This window comes from Spodoptera frugiperda, chromosome 13 (assembly GCF_023101765.2).
Source record: "Spodoptera frugiperda isolate SF20-4 chromosome 13, AGI-APGP_CSIRO_Sfru_2.0, whole genome shotgun sequence".
NCBI classification, from domain to species: Eukaryota; Metazoa; Arthropoda; class Insecta; order Lepidoptera; family Noctuidae; genus Spodoptera; species Spodoptera frugiperda.
Window position 1 is genome coordinate 2,964,211 of NC_064224.1, and position 19,979 is coordinate 2,984,189.

Here is a 19,979-nt window from a genome sequence, read left to right on the forward strand (position 1 = left end):
AACGAGCAGACGGATCACGTGATGGTAAGCAATCGCCGCTGCCTATGGACGCTCAAGACACTAATAGCGTTTGCCAGCCTTTTTGAGGATTGTTGAGGAATCGGGGATTGCGAAGATTGGGGAGGCGTGTAATTGGTAACCTCACTCACACAACGAAACACAACGCAAGCGTTATTTCAAGTCTTAACACCTTCAACGTTATTAATCATTTTCTTCTAGGTATGTAGTGTAAAAGCCACTTAAAAGGAAGATTCCAGTCAGTTCATATTTGCCTAATTAACGTGCGATCGCGCATGTCTGCACAGGTCGGCTGGCATTCGAGACACTGCGGAAACAAACGATATATTCTGTTTGTTCTATTAGCTAGTTTTTTTTTTTTTTGTATTTGTTGTTTGTCACTTAAGATCGATAGATATGTCAGGTGAATGTAATGCCTAGGTACTTTTTACAAGACAATATCTTTAAATAGATAATATGAAAGCATTGATTGTGAACTATTTAGCTCCCTGAAGCCGCGAATCATAATTTAGCGTTATATTTCTATTTTGACCCGGACTGAAACCAAGGGCTGCAGCAACATTAACATCAGCTGGATCGGCTACGCCTTTCTAATTCCAAATATTTCGGTTTTCTCGTTTCCTTCCCAGAATGTTTTATACATACCATATTGTGGATCAGCAAGGGTAGCTCATCGTCCGATAAGAACCAGACCCTAAAAGAACCATCAGACAACCACAGATGGAGCCCAGTAGGGCTGATGCCGACCTGAGTTGCGGACTGCCTAGCGGGTTACCGGGGCTACAGCTCGAAAAGCACTAGTAGGAATGGGGTGGTGGCGTGAGAAGTGGATGATTTTCGCATCTCAAAAAAAAAACAAAGCTGTGCATTCCGTACCAATTGTTAGGTTTTCAATAATTGACGAGTTTCATTAGGTTTATATTGAGATTGTAAATAATAAATATGTCTAAGTAAGGCATTGGGCCAAATGCTAGAGCATCTGTAGGTCACTGTTACTGCCTTCCGCATTAGCCAATGTCCAATGAAGCGAAGAAAATTGCTAGCAATTATCGATAAGTGAAAAAACTAACAAATTGAATTAAGGAAATAAAGTCAGTAGACTTACGGATTAAGTGTGAGTAAAAACATAACAACATGCTTTTTATTGAATAAATTTGGAGTCAGAGATGTAAAAATAGAACATGTATTTTCCACGATGGAGTTTCTTGCTAGTTCTTCTCCATTCGAAGCAATACTTTGGAACGAGCGCCTAGCTTCACTGACGGACAGACTGACGGATAATTCAATTTGACGTTTCAAAAGTGCCTAATTTAGGATTAATTGAAATAAATGCTTTGACTTTGACCACTCTTTTTTATACCACGACGGTGGCAAGAAAGCACAAGGCCCACCTGATGGTAAGTGGTTCCCGTGGCCTATGAATGCTTGCAACACATGGGCATTGTACATGCGCTTTGTCGACCCTTAAGAAACCTATTTACACTCTGTTTTAATATTAATTTCCACGGCCTTGCTTGTACAACTTGCCAGACTAGGGATAACCTACGTGTTTATAGTAAGGAGTACCTATAAAAACACAATAAACTCAACTTAGAGATGATGATAATGAGTGAAATGGATCCCACCGGTAACTATACTCCGAGGGTTTGAATAAAATTCTCTACTTCTTATTTCTTCAGTTTTTGGCTATAGTTAAGTCCAGAATTAGGAACACTCGACCCGCATTGAGCAAACGTGGTAATTAATGCTCAAACCTTCTCTGTGTGAGAAGAGGCCTTTGGTCAGCAGTGGCCACTTATAGGTTAATGATGTCATTAGTGATAAAGAGGCACTTGAGGCATAAAACAAAGAAAAAACTTAACTGATCCAAACTGAAACTTCTATCGATCGTAGTCTGTATACTATATAACAGCATGGTACCTACTTTATAAACAAACCACTTTCAATATCTTCGCGAATGATTCGACAGGTTTCCCATAAATTATGTTAGTGCGAACGCCCCATAATGATCGAAGACATCCATCAATCATATTTAGAAAATCCTATCAAAAACTAGACAGCGATTTTCGAGATTATACCATCACTTTCATTGCTTATCTTGAAAACGTAAGTCGTTGTCTTGAAACAAGAGCTTGTAATAGTTTTTAATATCTGTAAAACGTAATGTCACACTTTTTGGTTTTGGTTACGTAGGTAGAGATGGATATCTCAAATGCCACCAGTTATGTGATAAGTGTACTTTGGACTGCCTCATTGGTTGAGTGGTCGCATGTGTGACTGCCGATAAGGGATTTTGAGTTCGATTCCTTGGTCGGGCAAAAAATTGCTTGGCATTTTTTCGGTTCTTCTAAAATTTCTCAGTAGTAGCACGAAGTTTGCAATTGTGCCTAGTATATTATTATATAGGCTCACCCCTATTACATAGGACTTATTAAACAAATGGTAAAAAAATGTTGTACATTGTGTAGCGGTATTACGTGCCTTAATGTGCACCTCTGTAGGCAGAGGCTGTAAGGAGTTCAGCCTTCCAGATTCCATGCAATTACAGAAAATTTTACAAAAAATCACATAACCTCATAACAATTTGCTTGACCAGAATCTAAAGATCGAAGTAGAATCTAAGTACTAGTTAGTTATATAAAACTAGTACATTATACGTTGTCCTATTCGTGTATCAGACTTTGAAACTCCTTGCTCCACAGTCTCACTCACGACCACTCTTCGAAGCAGTCACTCAGTGATAGTTTTTAATTTCTATCACAGTTGTATATAATAACTGCAGATAAGCAAGCAGATACATAAGTATTGTGTATATAATTGTGCAGTGCACGCCTCATTATATGCACAATTTACTCGATCTTTGGAAAAAAGAGGGTAATGATTTTCTGATATTTACTTCGGAGTATGGTTAGCAACAGACTTTTGATCCATTGAAGCTATACGTGTAAGGCATTCAACATTTTTTTTATAAAATTCTCAGCTAATCAGATATCAATAGAAGTAAGACCATAATAAATGATCCGGAGCTGCGGACTACCTAGAGGGTTTACCGGGGCTCCAGCTCGAAAAGCAGGAGTAGGAACGGGGTGGTTTTTAGTCAGTAAGAGTCTGACACTCCCTCTCGCGTCGCCCAAGGCGGGAGAAGTCATTGGATGATTTTCTCCTCACAAAAAAGTTAGATCATAAAACAATATTAAACTTGTGTTTTTAAGGTTACAATGCTTGGTTGAAATTGAGTTAAGTTTAAGAGTGGGATGTCGCTACGACACTTTACAAATTAAGAAGCTATAAGATTCTTGATGTTGATGAAATGATGTGCATACGAATTTTTAGATAAGTTCTCGTTATAAATAAATAGGATATCTTGAAGTTTTTTAAACTGTACTCTACTGCTCTACTATGTGTGTTCAAATATGTTTATGTCGTATACAAGCAATTGAATGTACTTTACACATCTCAGAATATTAAGGTCTTTGAGTTAGTCCCGTAGCATTTGAGTTACACTTGATTAAGCAAATTTAATTCTTAAAGAATAGTAATTAGGATAGCATTTTCAGGAGCAATATACAAAGGATACTTTGTTTTTATCTAGTCTTAAAAAAGCTATTAGCTTAGAGTTTCAATTCGTAATCTTAAATTTAATTCCGTTTTCTGTCGACTTATCTATTTTTTTTAATTTTGTGGTTGCGGTTATGAACAATCAATGAGGCGATTTATGGAAAAATATTTCTATAATAACAAACATCTGCTCTTGAACCCTTTATCACGGTCCACTGGGTCGATGACCGCAAATATCATTTCCTTGAAGCATCTTTCAGTCGATCGATAGACACTGACTTGTAGAAATCGTGCTAAACTTTACTAAAGCCAGTAAGTTTCCATATAATTCCAATTTAATAAACTTTGACAAAAGAAACTAAACAAAAATATTTACTTATCACAAATTTTTTATCCCAAAAAAGTCGACTAAACTATTTAACGAGAGCACAAACCATGATATCTAATACAGATGTTCATTCAACATCTCAATTCGAGACAAGATGACAACATTTCACCAAGGCAACATATCAGAACATCTCCTGCCATCAAACAACACGATAACGACGACAAATTACCCCGCAATCAATTGGAGAAACTGTCCCCAACTATTAACGGAAGAAGCGACGCGAAAACAGACAAGTTTTTCATTTCGAACACATTTCGTTCATATCGGAATTGAAACCAAAGGAAGCTCGAAGACTCGGCCGACCGTGAACTGACTGGAAAAACGCAACTTTATACTACACATGTATAAATATAACGTCTTGCAGCGACAGTAATTCAGTTTTGCGCGACCACTTGATGCAAAATGGTGGTACACAGGGTGACGGTCTAAGGAAAGTGAAGTGGCTCGTGTTGTGTAATCAGTGACAATAATTAACATTCAATATGTATTACCAGACTCTAGTGCTCTGTTGTGTGGCCCTGGCCTCGGCCGACCAGTACCAGGACGCTCTGAAGAAACTATGGAACAAAGACAGTGATTCTGTGATCGACGTCACCAGTGCCTCAATTGTCATCAAACCCTCAAGCTTCCAGTCCAGAGAGTCCAGGGTTCCATACACGTATCAACGATATGCCTTCAAACCCCGTGCTATTCCCCTAAGACCAGAAGAGCCTCAAGTTGAGAGAAACATGTATTATGCTGATGTTAAGAATAAAAGCAATATACTTTTCCCTGGTAATTATATCCCAATTGCCAAAGAGAAAAGTAATTTGACGGATGATGGCCAGTTCCACGTTAGAGCAATACCTTTGATCAGAAGAGAAGAATATGAGAAACGGTCTTTGGATGTTGAGGAACCAATTATTGAGAAACCTGAAGGATTTTCAGAGCCTACTGTCTCAAGGAGATCATTATCATGTAAGTATACTTAATTTAATTTAAACCATTTAATTAAATACTGATCCAATCTTATGCAGTCACTCTTAATTAACACATCATTAGTTTAATGAGAAAATTATGCAATGTGTGATAGGATAACAATCAATTTATGAACACAATATTTTATGCAAAAATACCATCAACACCTCTACTAATAACAGACACATTCACAATAACATGAAACAATTTCATACATAGACATAACATCCCTCACCCTAGCTTATAACAAAGAAAATCATACTAAAACACAAAATAATTTATGTTGGAAACTATCGAATGACAATATGGACATTGAACGCACTCCTCACGCAATGTTACTAAGTATTTAATATCAACGAACCGATGTTGCATGCTCACGAGAAAATGTGCGAAGATTATAATTGGTGATGCTTTGGACTGGTTGATTAGATCGATGATGCTAATGACTTCTTATGAGATACATGATTAATTCATTTATGAATTAATTGCACTTATCAACAGCTTACTCCTATACTATGCCTCCTTTGTATTAAAGGGTTTACCACGATCTTCACCCTAGCCAAGTGGATTAGATAGCTGCGGCCTTCGATGTAGCATATTTATTAAATTAATCAATGTACACGATACATTTAAATAAGCATATCTGCCTTTACTCAGGCCTTGTAGCTACCCAGTTTCAGATTGCAGTTCAAACATTCAGGTTAATCAGAAGACGCTGTTATTTGATATTTTTTTATGGAATAGGGGGTAAACGAGCAGACGGGTCACCTGATGGTAAGCGATCAGTGCCGCCCATGGACACCCACAACACTAGAGGAGTCACAGTCTCCAGTCATCTTGATTATGTGTGTTATCCTTTCACGATACTAGTTGAAAGAGTATAGTTTATGATCATACGTAGGTACTTCTATGATTGATTGTAATGTCAATTTATGGTTCAGAAGTACATTCTGGAGCTGCGGATAACGTAAAAGGTTACCGGGGCTCCGGCTCAAAGCAAGAGAAGGAACAGGGTGGTTTTTAGTCAGTAAGGTCTGACACTCCCTCCCGCCTCACCCAAGGCGGAAGGTCGAAGAAGTCACTCAAAAAAATGGTTCAGAAGTACATATAACTTTTTTTTCTGTGAGCGGCGCCATGTTTGCATTCGAGGAAATGATTTATCGTTTAGGAAATGTTTGTATAATTGGTTCAATTCCTTCATAGTTTATCTTTAAGGAAGTATTTATTTAACACGAAGTGACTTGGACTTCCGATAGTACCTTTCATTGTTTTAATTTGATATTAATTGTCAATAGTACGATGTGTCCTTAGTGATTATGATTTGTTTACTATGTTAGTAATCTCAATGTATAATGAAAAGCAGTTAAATAAATTCTTCAAAATATAATTGAAATGAATTTTATTTAGGTAAGTAATCAATGCAAATGTGCAACTGTTTGATTTTATCATAATTTTAATACACACGAAAGATTGCATCAAACATGCAATACATTTGTAACATTTTTAGTGTCGCGGTTATCTTTGGTCGAGGCTGATCTTTTACCATCAATGGATCAAGGGTATCTTTTAGGTACAATTTCATCCCAGAGCTACGGACTGGCTAGCAGGTTACCAGAGCTCCGGTTCGAAAAGCAGGAGTAGGAACGGGGTGGTTTTTAGTCAGTAAAGGTCTGGCACTCCCTCTCGCTTCGCCCAAGTCATTGAATGATTTTCCCCTATCAAAAAAGTACCATTTCATCACAAACAGTCATTATCATAACGTAATCACATTCTGAAGAATACAAAGATAAGTCATCTTTTGTATTGAATATAATTACTGGTATTATCTAAGAAAATTACCTAATTGCAGTTATTAAAGACAACGTTTTTACACCTAATAATAATGAATGACTTGATTTTCTTTTTATATGTTATGTAATTTTGAAATACTGACTGCATTTTTTAGTCGAGTGGTGCAATTGCCGAACAAGGGGTCTCGGGTTCGATTCTCGGATCTCTGATTTTTGGAAAATTTCTCAGTTGTAGTAAGTGTATAGCGGCATTAAGTACCGTAATGTACATCTCTATTTACCCCTTCTGGGATTAAAGGGGTGACGTTGTGTGTGTGTAATTTTGAAATAATAAATGGTTGTGACGTACTCAGTATGCCTCATCAGATTTGAGAAAATATACAACGCAAACAGTCATGAAAGTGTATATATGATAACGTAACCTAAATCTTAGTACATTTGTTTGTATCAAAGGACCATTTTCTAATCTATATCGGTTTCATGCTCTATTTATCTGTATAATTACATACTTGCCTATTTTAATATCAAACAGTTCGTTATGGTATTAGGTCAGCCTATCGTACACTTTAATAATCATTTTTACTCTTTATCATCAGCTCAGTACCATTAGTAAGAGTTTGCTTTACGTTGAACGAGATTGAAACGAGAGTGCGTTTAGCGTTATTATTGGTTCGTTCATTTGCACTGACCAATTAGAGCACCTCGTTTCGATTATTACTTTAAACGTAAAACTCATACTAAGGGTACAGATCAACTGTACGTTATTAGACTATTACCCTCCCAAAAGAACTTCACTGTACTTGATCTTTAGCTCTTCACTTCCAACTAGAATCACCAATATTTGGAACATTTACAGTCAACAAAGAAAATGTTTGCTCATATTGCTCTGAACAATATTTCTTTTTTGCTAAATTTTTAAAATCACCATCATTATTTTCTTTTCCTAACCACGCCCTCTGAGTCGGTAATAAAGCATATTAATCTGATCAAACATTTTTTTTTGCAAATTTTAAATCAACTTTTCTTTTCCAAACTACGCCCCCTACTGAGTTGGTAATGAAGCATATTGACCTGACCAAACAATTTTTTTTTTGCAAAATTTTATATCAACTTTTCTTTTCCTAACCACGCCCCTTCTGAGTCGGTAATGAAGACCCGTAACGTAACGTATCGCGTTACGGTTATAATATGTATCTATTTGTAGTGGAGTCAACAAGCGGAAACGATTGCCGGTTACAATATTGATGAAATTCAGTTCAGTGAGAGTTATTGCTAGTTAGGCGAGCCGTATGGTAGGCGAGGAGAGAAGGACCAGTTTTGTTGTGACTACTAATAAATTTGTAGAGCGGTATTAGCCGTAATGTCTCTCTGACTACCTCTTCGGGGATAAAAGGCGTGACGTTGCGAGTTGCATGACAACAGTTCATATTGTTTTTGATATTAGAAAAATGACTGGATGCTGTGTAGTGGTTTCATTGATTAAAATCTTTCTAAAGACCTATGAAATTTTAGGGTTTTTCGAAATTTTGTCAATATTAGCGCGGTGTCTGGAATTTTATCTAGAGTTAGGCAATAAGCTTACCATGTATTATATTATGATACTCAACACCATTAATAGTTTTGTGTGTCTGGGCATCTCTGCCTACTCTTGTTGAAGATATGTGTGAGATTTTGCATCTATGTCTGATGCTGACTTTGATTGTAGCTAGAAGTTTTAATTTCTTTCTCATAGCTTACAGCAAATATCTATCTCTCTTTCTTTATCAATTTAGTGTTGTATCAGTCTGAAAGTTGTTTGTATGAATTTGAAACTAAGCAAAGGGTATCAGTATTAGCATAGTATATCGAGAAGCTTTTCCAAACTTATAATCTAGTATTTATTCAGTTTTTACTCATAGCGAACCGCTAACTTAGTTATAAATGCATTAGTGTCCTTTGTATGGTCATCAAAAACTGGATTTTCTGTTCCAATATTGTATATTTGTATTCAGTCGACGGTGGATTTGTAACGGTGGGTAATGATAGTGCTATCATTACGACCGTTTCTCTATTATTGGGTGAGCAGTAAGTGCAGTGGAGTGATGGAAAGGGACTAATTTTATTTAAAGGGGAGTTTCAATTGAGAGTCTATGATTGATTTTTGATAAATGAGTGTTTTGAATGCATAAAAATATAATGAAAAAATAAGATACGAAAATTTAAAGATTCCCTCTTTGGACCCACCATCGCAATTCACGACTGTAGAACAAGGAGTTTTCTGAAAAAACAAATAAATTCAAGGCTTTAAAAACTGTAAACTAAAATCGGATCAGTAATTCTGGAAATTAGCATATTTAAGCAAACGAACTCTTCAGCTGTATATGTATATTAGTATAGATTATAAACGTTCAATTAATTAGGAGGTAATAGGTAAACAGCAATAGCAAGATGGTAGACAAATCAAATTAAAACAACAACACATAATTAATCTTGCGGATAAAAAGACCATTTCATGCTGTAATACACGTTTGATATCTGATTGGTGTAAATTATGATCTTCAACAGATATTTACACTGTAACGATTGTGATCGTGATCGTAATTGTATGTTTGTTCGGGTTTATGAATTAACTATAATAATTAATCTATTATCGGTGTGTCACTAGTTTTATTTTGTTTTTAATAACTATAGTCATACAGTAGTAGTAGTAGTTTGATAGAGTTGAGCTCATTATCATACATGACCAAAATGATCGCCAATCAATTGATCGACTGCATGACTGACGCGGTGGCTGAGCAATTACTGGCCACCGTGCAACGTATAGTGGGTCCGATCCGTTGTTTCAGGTCTAGGTGTCATGTGTATGTGAACTTGTTTGTTTGTAAACGCACCCACAACACAGGAGAAAATTCTAATGTGGAGCAATGTTCCTAAAAACCAATAAAACAAGCAAATTGCGTTATTAATAATAGATGGATTCAATTTTAAGACATTCAACAATTTTGAGAACGCACAGGGAAAAAAAGAAATCCTAAAAACAGTGCAAGAATGAAAAGTCATAATCAAAACAAAACAATCCCCCATCACAAACTCTAAATACCAACCAAACAATGTACGCATATAACTCTCACTAAAGGAATGTGCGTCCATTTACAACGATAAAGATATTAATTTGTTCCTAACACCGAGATTAGCAACAATCATGTTTCTATCACAATACACGCACACTACGTAATCTTGTCACATCAGATGTATCACGCAATCATCACAGGTTGTTAGCCTGATAGGCTGCTGATGTAAGATATAAGTATAAGCTTAGGAGTAATAATTATAACTTAAGTACGTGGTTGAAGAAATGTTTCTTTGTTTCTTGGTAAATTGGAAAATTGTTTTCATCACAATGGATTTTGTATACTTTTAGTTATAGCTTTATTAAATTGTCATCGGAATAACTGTATTTTATTGCAAAATGTACGTCAGACAGATGTCTGATGGTTGAAGGACGCTACAACCTTAAGTACACTTCTAGTGTGTTGGGGAATCGGACCATGTAGAGAACTCGAATTATTTTATCCTATCCAAGACATAATACACGTTTGTGTAAAATTCTGTAAAAATAAACAAAGAAAAATACAACAGCTCTTCCAGTAATTGTCCGTTATTACATAATTGCCAATTCTTTATTTTCCAAGAAGTATATTTTAAATTCCAATAAAACATTCCCATTGTAATCTAAGATCATAGAATATTAATTATGATGATATTAACAAAGAATTTTCTCAATTTCCAGACATAATGGGCGATGACGACGCAGAAGACGAATTCGAAGACGATGACAGAGATTATGAAGAAGAAGAAGATGCAACTAGTATCAAAGGAGAGGGAGAAGAGAGGCACAAGAACAAGAGAAAGAAGATTAAGCCAAAGAAACTCAAGAAATACATGCTTCCTCTGCTACTGGCTTATAAGATGAAGTACTTCGCCCTGGTACCAGTGATGATCGCGGGACTGATACTGCTGATAGGAGCGACAGGTCTAGCAGGGTTCTTCTTCGCATTATTTGCAGCGGTCATGGGATTACAGAAAGGAGGATATTAGACACAGACCGAGGACACCGACTTCAAATGTTTGATAAGGAAATCGATTGGGACAAACAGATAGATGAAATATGAGATTCTGTGGCAGAACTATACTAAGAGGGCTGTATTGATTTTGTCGTGGGATCTTGTAATATCGATGATGTTGATGGAATAAATGTTAATGAAGTCGGTAATGGTAAAGGAAAAGTTAAAATAAAGTCGACGACTCGCAGTTGCCATTCAGTCTAATTAAGCGTCCGTCCAGTATCCACCCTGCTAGTCTGATGTCGAAGAAAAGAAAGTCCACCGATAGTTAATTGGCAGATGTTTCTATTCTATACCCAAGTAACAAAATATGATCTTGTAGGGGCCAGGTCTTTAACAGGCTAGTAAACGTTTATAACCACGAGAAAGGGCCCATTTTATATGCGTACTTTTGCTAATAAAACTCTCATAGCAGACTTGGCGAGAGAAAAACCACTAAGAGACAGTTACTAGTGCTGTAAGCCTGTAAACCGTGCACTACAGGAGAACTTTGTTACTTGGGTACATACATACATGTTTTCCTGTTTTTCGTACAAAACTTGGACTGTTATTTAAATCTGTATTTATTTTTGAATGCTACATTTAAGCTCGCGCAATTGTAAATATAATTAAGTGTTAGTGATAAGTTATTTATTTATTTATGATTAGGACGAATAGATAATGTAGTTACCAGACATAACGTAGACAGATGTATCGCTAACAATAATTATAATTATATGCAACACGTTTTTAATTTCTTTTATTTACCTATATCTTCTTGAAAAGCATTGCTTTATGGAACTAACCAAATAAGGGATAAATAAGAGGTTACTGAGAATTTTGAAATCAAAAAGTCCAATTTAAATTAGTAATCCAATCAGCCATTGGCATCATACACACATTCATCCAGTTATGACAATAGACACGTATCTCAGATATGTAAAATTGTGTAGTAAAACTTACAAGTTCAGTAATAAAGAACTGCTGGACTTTTTTGGCTTTTTGAAAACTTCTCTGTAGTAGCAAGGAATCTAGAATTGTGACTTATATAACACAAATGGTGAATCTTTGTGTACAATGTACAGTGGCATAACGTGTCATAATTTGCATCTCTGCCAATCCCTTCGGGAATAAAAGGCGTGACGATACGACTAAACTTGCAATAATACCAAAACCACAACCATTTGAGCTATCATCTATTGTAGTCAATAAGATAAGAACAAAATATTAACTATCTATAATTTAAACAAAAATATGTAAGTAACAACTTATTACTATGCCATAACAAAAACCCCCATCCTTAAATATCAAACAGCGCCATCTGTTTAAATAAACGAGAACTATTTACAACAAGGAACTAGCTGGCTGGAGCAACAAATTGTAATATAGAGCCCGTAGATAGAACCATGAGTCCACTGCCTATGATTTAAAATCGAAAATACTATTTTATTACTTTAATAAAAATACTATTTAATAACAAAATTGTGGGAACTTCTAGAACATGTAGATATTACTAGGGAGCAATAGAAAACTATATAGCACAAATGCAGTTGGGTTACCGACTACAGATGGCAGTTGCTCCCGTGTAAAGTCCAGACATTTGATCGGTTCCGAATAAAACTCAGTGTTGATACCAATTAGGTTTTTGGAAAAGACGAGAAAGAAAAATAAATAGTACATAAATAACATAGTGTTTATTTCGTGGAACTAAAACAGTACATCATAGTATATTATGTAGATGGCTGGCAGTTTACAACTATGCGTTTCTCACGAAACTTTCTGCCTCACACTGCAACACTGTGGAATGAGCTGTCGTCGGTGGTATTTCACAACCCATATGACCTTCAAACCTACAATAAAAAGCGCATTCCTTTTTAAAGGACCGGCAACGCACCCTTAACTCTTATCTTATTGCGGGAGTCCATGGGCGCTGATCGCTCGTCATCAGTTGATCGGCCTACCAGTTTGTCCTCTGTTCCATACAATAAGAAAACTAGACACTTAGCCAAAGCTTTCCCTAACACTAAAATTAACGCATAATTACATAGAAAAACGCCGTCAAAGAGTCATTAATACGTGACGCTTCATAGGCCATATGTTCCCATTTTGACGCTATAAAAGTCAGTGACAACGTCCATAACCACCACTTCATTAGTGCATGTCAAACATAGAACAAAAAATGCTATAAACAAGCGAAATTGAACTTTAACACGTGGTGGTAGAGACTAGTGTTGAAAATGTTGCCCTATTCCCGTGGGTTGATTCTGGATAATACCAGTAACTATGGGATTGTGAAGACGGAGACGGTGTTTGGATTTGCTCCAAGTAGCCATGATGGTTATGTGGATGGAGGTTTTAATGCAACTGAACCAGTGCAGTGGATTATTGCCAATAGTAACTTCGCTCCCAGGTCTTTACCAGGTAATGGTTTATTTCATTGTAGTTATTTACTATGTTTGATGATGCTATATCATGATTAAATCTAAATAGAGTTTTGTTGCAAATAATGTTTGTTAATCAGGATTAGATTTTACAGTAGTAGTTATGATTTCAACAATAGAATTCTTTGAACAATACTTTGAAATTGTATTAGTTTTAAGTTGTTGATCAGATATTGCTAAATCGCCATAAAGAGAAACCACTTACTAGAATATTGAGAGATATAGAGTAATGAGAGCCACTCTAGTAAGTATGAATATGATGATTCTTATCAGCCATAAGACGTCCTAAACATAGGCCTCCCCCAATCACTTCCTATAGGCTTATAGAGTAATATTATATAGATAAACTTATATAGTACCTCTACCTACAAGTTATCTTTATACAGCACGTTTTCCCACCAGTTACAGATTCCGAATCAAGAGCCCTCAAATCCCAACCAAAAGAAGAACCCAGACATAAGAAGAAAAAAGGTAACAAAAGGCATTCAAACAAGAAGCGTAAAGGTAAAGGAAAGCTCAAAGGCCAGAAGTGTATCTTCAAGGTCTTTAAGAAGTCGTCCAAGAAGAGAAGAGGTAGCAACAAGTTCCCGAAGATGCACAAGAAGTATATGATGCCGTTGATCCTTGGCCTTCTGGCTGCTAAAAGCCTGCTGATTCCAATAGCTCTAAAGGCCTTAGCGTTCTTGTCTGCTAAAGGTAAGACTGATCTCTTTTGTTCTGAAGATAATGAAATAAAAGAAGAAATAGATAAGTGTGAATATCATGGTAATGTTAATGTCAATTTTGGCAGTTAAGCTGTTAGTTCCATAAAATAACACTCGTAATTTCAGGCTGTATTGCTATGTACTAACTTGTTGTTGGCTGTGTTCTCATAATCAAAATAACCCCAGCTGCAATTATTGCAAATGCTATATGTATAGAAAAAGTGATTGTTTTGTCACCTTTTTATCTAACTGTTGACCTATTTTCCAAACAAATGCATACATAATAAATTAGTAGTATAGAATACATAGACATAATACACTCGGGCAAAGCTACAAGTGATAAACCATATTTATCGTGAACCAGAACTTGAAACTTAATAATTCTAGTCCTAATCTAGTACCGGGTTTGATTTCGTGTCATGTAAACTTGTATGTTTATAAATGTAGTGAAAATCCTACAGTCTAAATAAACAAACCTAGTCCTAATACGTCAGTGTAACAATAAAATTACTTTCAAAGGCTTCCTTGCAGGTCTCATGATGGGCTTCTTCTCGACTGTAATGGCTTCAGTTCTAAGCCTCAAGGGTATGTTTGACCATAACCACAGCTACCAGAATAGGAAGGATGACACCAAGACCCAGGTGGAAATCATCCAGGTACCTTCGAAGAGTGAGGATCATGTTTACTATGATGAGCATTATAAAAGAGGGGATTACGTTCCTGTTCCTGTGATGGTGCACTGATGACCTTGATGGTGATGATGATGAAATGGACATCAGAAATCACCTACCAGATCATATTTTAGGTTCTAAAAAATATGTCTTCGTTTAGATATTTGAAGAAATATTATTCTATTGATTGAATAGTGACAAAATTGTTGTGATTTATTATTTATTTTTGTTTTTAATTTTAGAAAATTATAATGTTGAAGAATAAAGTTCAAAACTTTATGTCTGTGTTAAATACTATTTAATAGATTATTGCATTTATATTTTAGTAATTTATTTAACCAAAGATTGTTTTGTGTGACAAAATAAATAAATTATTCCATTTAATTCACGTGTTTTTCTTATCAACATCGGATCAAAATGCTATTTGTTTCACAATTATAATGCAACTGTAGCAAAATGGTAGCACACTATGTTCTTTTATGACAGCCTATTTACCTCTGAAAACACAACAAAAAGTATTTACCACAGAAGCAATTATCCATAAAAAAATAAACTGACCAAAACAAAAGCACACACAAACTTCACTCATGACATGACAGTAAGCAAATCTGTCACCTAAAACAATACTCGAAACCATTCAAAACAGAATGTGAATAACTAAAACCAAAAAACAAATCTGTATTCAACAAAAACCAAAAAAGACAGGAGAAAAATGTGACCAGAAAACCACGGCAAGGGTAGTAAAGATAAAAATCATGGGGAAAAGGAAATCCAGACGCATTTTCCCGAGGAAGGAACGCTCCGTGTTCAGCAGACCACACCCGATCACGCGAAAGATGGTTATAAAACATAGAAAAGTAAAGGCTTTCTTTCACAAACATCACCCAAAAGTTTTCATCAGTAGAGGAATAAGACGAGTGGTTGGAGGGATCTACACGGTTTCTGATAAAGTGAAGGATAAGATCGCCGAAAGTACTATGGCCCTGGACAATCCATTCAGCGTGCAGTTCTACCAAGATCGGTGTAGTATCCAGTAGATGAACATGTATCGGATGACCCGTGTTGGCCTTGTTGCACCTGTGATACCAATAATGCAAGTTCTTAGTCTATTGTATCTTCTGAACCAGTGTGGATCTCTTTCAATTATGTGGAATTTTCTCCGGGGTGTTCAAAGAGGGTGTCTTACCTTCGCTATTTCGCAACACCGCAGCGTTATTACTATTTGCCCAAAGCAATGTGTGTACCAGTAAGATACTACTTCATGTCGATTTCAACTTTTTCAAGTTAAATGATAAAAGAAATAAAATTTCGTACAGATTTAAGCTTGTTTCAATTCTTTTAACCTTATATTATTATAATAACTTAGCAGTAGCAGCGCGAATGTCGCTGAGTCGTAAATGCTCCTGATATTCTCATCCTGGTAGAGGACGAGCCTCTCATCCTCTAGCAGGGCTCGAAACTAGTCGAGTTCGCCGTCAAACTGATACTTGAGTAAGCCAAAAACCATAATAATTAATCTTCAAAAATTATTTTGCTTTTTCTTGCAAACAGTCTTCACAAATAAAAGATGTGGTGTTATGACTGACTATAAAATTATTATTCACTGTTTTACAAAACTATCCTGAAAATAACGTTTCTAATTCTAGGGTAATTTGACGTAACAGACCCTACTAATATTAATTTAGTACCCCACTCCAAATCACGAAACCTAATTAAATAAATCCAAAACTTTCTACTCACATAAGCATATAAAATAAGAGTAATAAATAATAATTTGTGGAGCTCATACAGTGGCCGGTGAGCTCGTGGTCGGTATAATACTCGTTATACAACACAAAGTGTGCCAACGCACTCAGATCGTTGCGTAATACTCACCCAATGCTTCTCATGTGCTGTAGTATATGGTGATGTTTTAGATAAACTTTACCTTCGCCTTGTGAGATTTAGATTCTAGTAATTATAAATCCGCGATCCAACCATCCATGGTTATGATACTCACTAAAGAGAAAAAACACAGAGAAGAGAGGAGCAAATTATAATTTCATTGCTTTTTTTCATTAAAATTGCTTTTTCAATTATGCATACTTTTTTACACACACGCGCTAGGATTTTCTCGTGTGTCGTGGGTTCGTTTACAAACACACAAGTTCACATACACCATGACATCCAGACCTGAAACAACAATTTGTGGATCACACTAAAAGTTGCGCGGCAGTCGGTTGCCCAGCCACCACACCGACTGTGCAGTCAATATACAATTCCACAAAAAAAATTATTGATTAATAATTATTGCCAAAACAATACTTATAACTAGAAGAGAGTTAAAGTTTCCCATAATTTTTAACCATGGCAAGTAAGAATTACAGTTAAGTCAGAAGAAACTTCTGCTGCTATCAGAAGGCAGCTAACCGCAGTTTAAGGGCATACCAATGTCCCCCTTATTAAACTTCATTATGTAAAGATTCTTTATCTTCGAAGTAAGCAATAACTTCTCAGCACCACATTTGTCTGAGCCCCCAGCATATACTACGCGCAGTACAAATAGAAAGTAAGCGATACAAGTTCATTGCCGCGACCTTGAGCCGGCGCAGGCGCAGCCGATGCAACTGACATCAGATCTAATGCTCAGCGCACATGTGAGGAGCTTGTTTTATTTTATTTAAGTTAATGAAATCTTTGGTGCAGTAATATCAATGTGCGATTTACGCCCGAATACTGAAAAACGCTACTCAATTTTAAGTTGTACTTGAATATTGTTATATCTCCATATGTCTTTTATAAAGAAGTTGTAGAGACAGAACTATTCTTGAGAGCGTCTTAAAAATGAGTGACGTTTAAGTATTTGCCCATTAATCGTACAGTAAAACTGAACAGACGTGTATGGAAGGAATTAGTAACTGGTGTCATTTTCTACCGGTTAACCACAGGGCGATGCAGATTTTTTATATACTTATAGTATGGCGTTTGGCCACCATCTCGCCTGGTGGTAAGCGATGATGTGGCCGACGATGGAGCACCTATGAGCAACCTGTTCACTTGCGACTTGAATACACCCAAGTTATATTTTGTAGAAAACACAGACTCCGACAAGGATGATAGGGTTTACGTTTTTCGCTGCTTGCAAAGTAATCATAATTTGTATTTTTTAAAGTTCAATAAAAAAAATCACGTAAATGTTATCCTTGGGAGCAAATGTCTCGGGCCTAAATTACATTATATTAAGTTTAACCTCATTGGCAAAGATGGTTTTCATTTTTCTCTTCTTGCTAAGAAATCATTTTTTTTTATTTTATATAGTTTAATAAAAAATCACGGTAAAATCGAAAGGGAGCAAATGCCTCCGGCATAAACTACCTTATATTAAGTTTAACCTCATAAAACTTAATAAATATTTTTATTGAATAAAAACATGTTCGTCAATACCTGATAGTAAAATCTGTATCAACGTAATGCTACATCACCACACTGTGTGTGCGCTCAACCTAAGAGGGACTAACCAACAGGGCTTGGAGAAAGTCTCCGGTAGCAACCTTGACCCGTTTCCGAGATTACGGCGGGAGATAGCATTTCTAATTCTGAGATATTAGGAAATATCATGGAGGTTTTGTATTATAATAATCGTGATTTAATATTTGGGCTGGAGAAACTACTTTGATTTTTTTGGTTCTTAGCCATTGTTATGAATAGATATAGATAGGATAATGGCACGCCAAATTTTATCGTTCCCTACTTAAAAAAAAACATTGGTTGTTCTTTTTAGGTATAAAGTTAATAATTCGGCTTTCTACAGTAAAGACACATCAAAGCCTAGAAAGCCTTTGTCTAGGCCCAGCTTGAGATGATATTTGTGATTAAAAAAAGCATTTGAAAAACACTACCTAATAAAACCTTTCATTGATTAAATGCATCCTTAGTAATTAAAATAGAGGTACATGTTTCTATTGAAACAATGTAACCAAGAATTGTATTGTGAACCTAATTGAAAAAGAGTAACCTATGGAATTTCTTGCTCGTTCTTGTGTGGTCAGTGTGGTCTACAATTTTAATACAGTAATATGTCCTAACTATGTAAAAGCACACCAAGCCTGACTGAGAGGCTTGAAATACATCCATTGACAACTCACATCTCATTTACATGACCCACAGTACCTATCCACAAACAAAACTGACTCACCACTCAGACTCGCACTAAAACATTATTCCTAGTAAACTGAGAAGAATATAAAACAACAGCTTGACTTAAATATTGCGTAAAACCATAGCGTCATATGTCATAGGATCCGGATTCAGTAAATATCCTTAAGAAAGTGAAATTTGACAGCAAATTGGTTAAGAATGCAACAATAACGTTTGCAGTGCCAACTGAAATGATTTCTCTTGCAAGGAGCGCAATGTCCCGTTGTAGAAATTTTGGGAATTTATTTTTGGATTAAATATGGCATTGACCTTAAATAAATATATAAAAAAGTCATCCCTTGATTTATAAATATTAATAACTAGTTTCTGCCAGCGGTTTCATCCGTGGTCCCGGAGGGTACTAAAATCAAAGAGATCCAGATCAAAATCTACTCCTATTCCAAATTTCTTCTCGATCCCTTCAGCCCTTTTGTCGTCATTGAGTAACAAACATACACACAAACTCACAAACATTCGCAATAAATTATAAGTTCATCAGTCATTTTCCTAATGGTATTGCAGATGGATGATTTCATTGATCTAACTGTTGTGATCTTGAGCTCAATCATTATAAGTTTCATTTAAATAAAAAAGAAGTTTCTGTCATAAAATGTAGTGGAACTCTGACTTCCTAAATTTACAATATGTGTATTTTTATTTACTTTGCTAAGATACCTTTTAAATTAGGTATTTCAGTTCAGAGGCTGTTATCTAATTTCCATTTTTCGGTTTACTATGCTACCGTGTAAAACATATTCTGTTTTTGTTTGAGGCTCTGACAAGACGACGTATGCTCATGTTATGTTAAAGTATGAGCGAGTACTCAACACGTGTCAGCAGTCTTGATACTTGTATTTTTATTTTATCCGCATAAAATATTACACCAACGCATTATAATAAGCGTAAGTTTTTATTAAGATAAAGTTATTGGTAACTTGTTCTTGTTATAAAACACATTTCAGCTATTGAGAAAACACAAAATTTTCAGTTCACTATAGAAAATCATTTATATTTTCATGTGACATATAAGTTACAAATAAAAAACCAGTCTTGGGTTACCTTGAACCCTGAATTTTTAAAAGAAAGTAAAATCTAATAGGTACTTTCCTAAAAATCATAATTAAAAAATATACCTACACAAAATTCCACAAATATACTTACTACAACAAACCTTAAAAAAAATCCAGCACCAAA

General features: G+C 35.7%; 2 protein-coding genes across 2 annotated transcripts; both read left to right on the forward strand.

Moving 5' to 3' along the window:
- Positions 1-4,324: 4,324 nt before the first annotated feature.
- On the forward strand, positions 4,325-11,133 carry LOC118270476 (uncharacterized). Its single transcript, XM_035586072.2, has 2 exons — positions 4,325-4,921; positions 10,481-11,133. The coding sequence occupies exons 1-2, from the start codon at positions 4,447-4,449 to the stop codon at positions 10,786-10,788; spliced, it is 783 nt and encodes a 260-aa protein (XP_035441965.1). The 5' UTR covers positions 4,325-4,446; the 3' UTR covers positions 10,789-11,133.
- Positions 11,134-13,030: 1,897 nt separating this feature from the next.
- Positions 13,031-14,727, forward strand: LOC118270824 (uncharacterized). The gene is made up of 3 exons (XM_050697912.1): positions 13,031-13,214; positions 13,637-13,930; positions 14,470-14,727. Exons 1-3 carry the CDS (start codon positions 13,031-13,033, stop codon positions 14,679-14,681), a joined length of 690 nt encoding a protein of 229 aa, XP_050553869.1. The 3' UTR covers positions 14,682-14,727.
- The last annotated feature ends 5,252 nt before the right edge of the window (positions 14,728-19,979 follow it).